The sequence below is a fragment of the Zingiber officinale genome, chromosome 3B (genome assembly GCF_018446385.1).
Source record: "Zingiber officinale cultivar Zhangliang chromosome 3B, Zo_v1.1, whole genome shotgun sequence".
In the NCBI taxonomy this organism is placed as follows: domain Eukaryota; kingdom Viridiplantae; phylum Streptophyta; class Magnoliopsida; order Zingiberales; family Zingiberaceae; genus Zingiber; species Zingiber officinale.
Window position 1 is genome coordinate 120,786,470 of NC_055991.1, and position 6,856 is coordinate 120,793,325.

General features: G+C 37.3%; 1 protein-coding gene across 3 annotated transcripts; it reads left to right on the forward strand.

Annotated features, from left to right (window-relative positions):
* Positions 1-2,178: 2,178 nt before the first annotated feature.
* LOC121967495 (E3 ubiquitin-protein ligase XB3-like) lies at positions 2,179-5,246 on the forward strand. 3 transcript variants are annotated; one of them, XR_006107778.1, is made up of 9 exons: positions 2,179-2,483; positions 2,579-2,638; positions 2,728-2,799; positions 2,922-3,043; positions 3,146-3,286; positions 3,375-3,482; positions 3,843-4,101; positions 4,451-5,102; positions 5,217-5,246. XR_006107778.1 is itself a non-coding variant. In XM_042517761.1 (8 exons), exons 1-8 carry the CDS (start codon positions 2,298-2,300, stop codon positions 4,838-4,840), a joined length of 1,338 nt encoding a protein of 445 aa, XP_042373695.1. In that variant the 5' UTR covers positions 2,179-2,297; the 3' UTR covers positions 4,841-5,246. The 3 variants fall into 3 exon arrangements, 2 of the variants coding, with proteins under 2 accessions (XP_042373695.1, XP_042373697.1); XM_042517761.1 differs by having other exon boundaries at positions 4,451-5,246; XM_042517763.1 differs by having other exon boundaries at positions 2,326-2,483; positions 2,548-2,638; positions 4,451-5,246.
* The last annotated feature ends 1,610 nt before the right edge of the window (positions 5,247-6,856 follow it).

Genomic DNA, 6,856 nt, shown 5'->3' on the forward strand with positions numbered 1-6,856 from the left:
ATTTTTCTAATTAATTCGACAACAATTTTATTATGTTAATAATAATAATAATAATAATAATAATAATAATGGAAAAATAACTTTAATCTCTCTATATTTTCTATTAAATAGTATTTTATCCCCGTATATTTAAAATATAACTGAAAAATTTATAAAAGATAACTATGTCTTTATATTTTTGATAATATTAAAAGGAAAAAAAATATATTGAGTTGATGTGGAAAAAAATTACATGTGCCTTTAGGTCGGCTTCTTAATTATTGATTAATTGGATCAATCATATACACAGGGAGAAAAATATACATAAAAGGAACAAAAATATAAAAATATCTATTGATGGTGCCCTTCGTCACTCGCTCGGATCTGTGGTTGATGTCTGTTTGACGATGTTTCCGCTCTCGGTGTCTTGCAAAACAAAGCTTGTCAGCTGAGAATTGACATTGTCGATGATATCATCTTTGAAGGTCAAGTCAGTGATGAACTTAGATGTGAGACTCGCATACATACATGAGAAAGTAAAAAAGCTCGAAGAAGATGAAGAAAATTATATCTTTACCTATTTTTGCGAAACCTTATATAATCGTTAACCGAGACGAATTTAAAATTTTAAATTTAAGGAAAAGTGAAGAAAATAATTATTATACATTGTATTCGAAGGCTATGCAACCGGGGTCGGGACAACGAAAAAATATTTTTTAAACTACTTAATTTTATTTTATTTATATAATTAAGTATTAATCTTTATATATTATTGAAAGTTACTTATAATTTATTGATTGTAATTAGTAAATCAGTAATAATGTACATGTTTAAAATATCAATTAGGATCTTATCTAGAATTAATTAAATATCAATAAAAGAAATAGAAGTAGATGTAAATTATCAATAAATTTAATATAAACTTTTCTTCTTAAAATTATAAAAAAAAAAATCAAAAAGAGGAGGATATAATTATCTTTAAATTTTTTTTTCACATTTGACTTTGATTAAAGGAGGTTGAATGTTATTTTTTCAAATATAAGAGGATAAAATACTATTTGATAGAAAATGAGAGGGGTTAAAAGTATTTTTTCCTAATAATAATGATATAATTTTATTTAAAATGCGAAAAAATGGCCTGGCGATGTCATATGCTACTTAGGGATGGCAATTTTCCCCACGGGTTTGGGGCCCCGCGGGGAAAACCCGAAATGGGGATGGGAATCCCCGATTTTTCGGGGATGGGGCGGGTTTGGGGCGGGTATGGGAATACTATCCCCATCCCCGAACCCGCCCCGAATACTTGTGATGATGGGAGATACAATGATGTAATTTTGCCAATTCTTGTCAACATACTTTCTTCAAACTTGTGTGTTCATGAAAAGAACTATAGTTATACAATATCCCTCTTGAAGGAGGCCACAGTGAAGGTCAGATGGAGTATATATTGTTAACTAGGACAAAATTACTTTGGACCTCTAACACACAAGTTTCGACTAATGACATGGGGCGGGGATGGGGAATCCCCGAACCCGTGGGTTCGGGTTCGGGGAATCCCCGAACCCGAAAAAATAAGAACGGGGCGGGGATGGGAATGGCAAACCCGCCCCCGCCCCGCCCCATTGCCATCCCTAATGCTACTTGATCCCTTGCATTTTAGTGGGCTTCTAATTAAATATTTAAAAATTTAGGCGAGATGGGGTTCTTTGTAAAATATAATTATGGATAAAAATTAAAAAAAAACTCCTTATTTTAGTTATTGTAAAAAATGCATTCGAGTTTGTTATTTTTTATCCAAAAATATTTTTATTTTAGCACTATTATAAAAAAATCTCTTACTTAATAAAAAGTACTATGTATACAGAGCAATATTATTTCAAAAATATTTTTTAATTTGATAAAAAATAGAATGAGGTATTAATTTGATATTTTTAAAATTGAAGTATACTTTTAATAAAAACGATAACAAAGGGGCGTTTTTGATATTTTTTCCCCTGTCCTCTTCAATCTCCACCTGAAAATATCCCATGCCGTCTCGTTGAGAAAAAAATCCGGGTGGAAATTTCGAAAGTTTTAATATTTTTAAAATCATTCTCGTATTTTATAAAATTTCAATCTGTTGCGATTTGGTAAAGGAATTCAATTGGATGCAGTAAGGTCACCGACGGTGAGCAGATCTTAAATGTCTTCGACTGGACCTCGCTTAGCGCATTAAACGCGGCAGTTCTCCGCCAGCTCCTGCTGCCTCTGTCGGCTTCCTCCTCTCCGCTGCCTCCGCGGTCGCTGCCGCCGGGACTCAGAAAGTGGGGGAGTGCGAGATGGGCCAGACGCTGAGCTGCGCTGGGTCGAGCAGTGATCTCGGCGGTTTCTTCGCTTCCGTCCAAGCCGGTCACTTGGAGACTGTGGGCGCCGCCGTCCAAGAAGATCCCTCCTTGCTCCTCCGGTCGACCTTCTTCGATCGCCTCTCTGCCCTTCACATCGCCGCGGCCAATGGTCATGTCGAGGTACTGTCGAATATTCCTCTCCTTTCTCCGCGTTTCCTCTTGGCATAAAAGCTGTGTGTTTTAGCATCTTTGAAGGTGCTTGGAAATTGTTGCAGATCTTGTCGATGATCCTGGAGAAGTATTCCAATCCGGATATAGTTAATCGTCATAAACAGGTACTGGGATAAAATAGATTCAGATTTTTAGGGCGTCTCCAGTGTTTAGAAGACGATGTTTTTTTACCGGAACTGTATGCAATCTTTAGACTCCACTGATGCTCGCTGCGATTCATGGGAAGATAGCATGTGTGCAAAAGTTGCTTGAAGCTGGGGCAAATGTGCGTTTTATGATCTCATTTGTTGTTTCCACTTATTTGCTTGATATGTTCACTTTGATTTTTTTTTTTTTTTTTTTTTATTGTGATGGAAGGATGATGATGTTTCAGTTTTGTGTGGTCAGATTCTGATATTCGATTCGTTGAAAGGAAGAACTTGCCTTCATCATGCTGCCTACTATGGTCATTCAGATTGTCTGCAAGCCATCCTCTCTGCTGCCCAATCCACTGCCGTTGTTGATTCTTGGTGCGGTTTTTTTAAAGTCCCTTCATTCATTTTGATTGATGGTCCTTGGCCTTGTTTTAATTACTTAGCTCTGCAATTTTCCTTTTGGTATACTGTTATTAGGGGATTTGCCCGGTTTGTAAATGTTGGGGATGAAAGGGGAGCGACGCCTCTACATCTTGCAGCACGGCAAAGACGGACTGAGTGTGTCCGTGTACTCTTAGACCATGGGGGTCTTGTTTCTTCCTCCACTAGGGAATATGGGTATTTTGACTGATTTATATACTCGATCATTTGCCATTATGTTTATGTGTCAATTTTCTGTTTTGAGCTCGAAATCCATATTTTTCAGTCATTCTGGGAGCACTCCTCTACATTTGGCAGCTCGCGGAGGAAGTTTGGATTGTGTTCGCACATTGCTTGCATGGGGAGCCGATCGGCTCCAGAGGGATTCATCTGGGTGGGCATATTTCATCTTTTCAAATTGCCTATGTACTCTTGGAGAAATTGGAACTGCTAGCTTTACAATTGAAATCTTGAACAAACAGACAGTGTAGATTCTTTGTTAGTTGGCCTTTTGGTGTTTATCTTCCAACAACCATGAAATATCTTTTTAGGAATTTTTTAGGCAGCATTTAGCCTTTTTATATTTTGGCTGTCTTTTCTTAGTTGAGATGAATTATAATGAATCAAATTTTTTCATACATCAGGAGAGTCAATTTAAGGAGTCTCTTTCTCTCTTAATTTTCTACTTATGTGTTCATGGAAGTTTTGTCTTTGTTTCACTGTTATTAAACATATGCTGATCCATATTCCACAGGCGAATACCTTATTCTGTAGCTATAAAGCACAATCATGGAGCTTGTGCAGCTTTGCTAAACCCATCAGCAGCAGAACCTCTTGTTTGGCCTTCTCCATTAAAGTTCATCAGTGAACTTGATCCAGATGCAAGAGCTCTTCTAGAAGTAGCTCTGATGGACGCTAACAAGGAAAGCGAGAAAATAATATTGAATGAAAGAAAAAAATTGTTATCATCTCCTGCAAATGTGGATGAAGCATTTCATGATGATGCTTCTGAGGTATTACAACATCTCCTTGATTAAGCATTTCTAATGATTTCCAACTTATAATGGATTTTAGGCAAGTAGATCTTGTGGCACCACAGAGGCTTTGGTGAATTTTACGGCATTTTAATAGTTATTTCACTTGTTGAACTTATCTGTCTAACAACGGGCAACGGTGCATTGTTCACAAATGCATGATTGTGATAAGAGATCATAATGATTGAGCTAAGTTTGAGCATGCTTTTAACCTTGTTTAAAGCACAATGATGGATACTTTTATGCTGTACACTTGAATAAATTGTTGATTGGTGCTTTATCACCATTCATCAAGACACAATGTTTGATGAGAAGAATGGTCTTGCAGGCGAGTGATACAGATCTTTGTTTCATCTGCTTTAACCAAGTCTGCACCATTGAAGTACAAGACTGTGGGCATCAGATGTGTGCTCGCTGCATGTTGACTCTTTGCTGTCACAACAAACCCAACCCCACGACGTTGTGCGTACCCTCTCCAACATGCCCTTTCTGCCGCAGCAACATTGCTCGCTTAGTGGTCGCCAAGACAAAGGCAATAGACGAGGGAGAGAAGGCCACCAACTCTAAGCTGCAGAGATCCAGGAGGTTGAGGAATTTCAGTGGGGGAAGCAGCAGTAGCTTCAAGGGCTTGACATTGTCTATGGGATCATTTAGTAAGATGGGACGTAGCTCCGGACGCATAATGAATAGTGAAGATATGGAGGACAAACCAATGTAATTGTGTCTCAGTAGTGCCATAGCTACCAGTTTTGGAAGCTCCAGTTAATCTTGCTGATGCAGTCCATTCCTTGAGTAGATTCTCACTCTAAAGTCATCAAACATGCAGTATCTGCAGATTGGTGTTGCCAGTCTATCAAGATTGAAGATTGTGTTCTTTAAGAAAGTGTGTATTCAGAACCAATTATCATGAGATACAGAGAGAGAGAGAGAGGGGAAGAGCCATTTTGCAAGCTTTCCCACACCATTACCATGTTGAAACTGTAAGCCTGCTTGCCTACTTTGCAATATTAATGAGTCCATTTACCATTTTTTTTTCAGATGTTTGGCTTAGGTTGTGGAACAAGTATTATTATGTAATCATTTTGTTTGTCCAGAAAATAAGTGAAAGTGGAATTTGTGATGCCTCTTGAGAATGATATGGTTAGCTTCATCGTGTGAAGTTGTCCACTAAAGAGTAAAGACAGGGATGGGCTGTCTCAAAGGTCAACTTAATTGTGCAGAAAGGAGAGGATACCAGTTGTTGTCTTGTAGATTTATAGTTGGTCAAAAAGTTTGACAAAAGCAGTGATGGTGCTGGTGCCCACTAACCGTGTCGATGCAGAAAATTGCATCAGCAAGAAACCATATTCAAGATTAAATTGCTTGTTTCTCTTGGCATCTTCTCATATCCAAACAGGTCAAAGGCTTGGTTATGTATTTTAATTGTCTCCGTCAAAGCGAAGCATACGAATTTTGATGGTCGGAAAGCAGTTGTTTGTGGAAGTGGAATTCTCATTTCATCAGCATACGCCATGATTAGGGTATCTGATGCATCATTAGCTGCTGCTTGCAACCTTTTCTGTTCTGTTCTTCTGGTAAGTGGAGAGACCAATATGATAGGTCCTCACTGTGAATTTAAACATTAGAGAAAACTCTTGTGTGTTTTCTGAACATCTTTTGATATATAATTGAGTGATTCATGGCGAACTCCAGAGCACCAAGGGTTGAGCCGCGACGTGAGCGACTAGACCGGTTGTATACTGTAGGTGATGCTATGTATGAGATTGATGAATTACTTTGTCACGCCAAGATTGGGACTTGGTTCATCAAATTTTGTTGAATGACAAACAATAATTATATTTCAAATGTATTCTCAAATCTTACCCTTTTAGTTAGCATACTTTGTAAGAAAATTGGTGCAAGGATATGCCAATTATATCGAATGAACTCATAGATAATGGAACGAGCAGTGTTTTTGGTACATCTGAGACGAACTTTGACTGCATCAAGTTGCATAACCACGAGATCCAAGAATGTGATGCTGAGAAAGTTTCGGATTCACCACAGATGCAAGATAGCTAGCTATGTTGAAATCGAAGTAGATTACACTGGCGAGTCAATTAAAACAAGCCCAACTTCTGTTCTTGACTTGAATCCTGATGATGATCTAAGACCAGAAGATTACGAGTTACCTCAAGGTAAAGTATGCCCCTTATTGCATTAATATGAACAAGATAGGTCATTTGAATTTAAAAGTAATATCCAACAACCAGCAAACGCACTCGAGAGTGAAGTTGATTTTTCTACATGAAGAGTAGTAGGCTTGATTGCTTGATTGTCTTGATCAATGGAGATATACTGATTTATATTGTATTGTTGTTTTTAATCTCTGAAAGAATCTGCCAATAAGCTTCCACCTTCCCAATCTCAAAAAAAAAAAAAAAAAAAAAGAAAAAAAAAAAAGAAAATGAGTAAACAAGCGAACATTAAGATGACATAGTTCTGAGAATAAGACATCTATTATGGTCTTCAATGATCACTGTAGCAAGATTGCTATGTATGTTCGATTAAAATACGAAGTCTGTAGCACTATAAAAATTTATAATGATCTTATGAAGCGATCTTCTGAAGAAGAATAATACTTGTTGTCGGAAGAACGATCATAAAATCAGAAAACTTTTCACAGATTTACGAAACAAATCTCTCTCTTGCAATTAGATGTATTCCTTTTCTCTAAATAGTTCTTTCTTGCTTC

Excerpts from the sequence above, each read along its gene's own strand:
- LOC121967495 (XM_042517761.1), top strand. The coding sequence starts at position 2,298 with ATGGGCCAGACGCTGAGCTGCGCTGGGTCGAGCAGTGATCTCGGCGGT. Across the intron at positions 3,287-3,374 it reads TCCTCCACTAGGGAATATGG|TCATTCTGGGAGCACTCCTC; the intron begins GTATTTTGACTG and ends CATATTTTTCAG. Across the intron at positions 4,102-4,450 it reads TTCATGATGATGCTTCTGAG|GCGAGTGATACAGATCTTTG; the intron begins GTATTACAACAT and ends ATGGTCTTGCAG.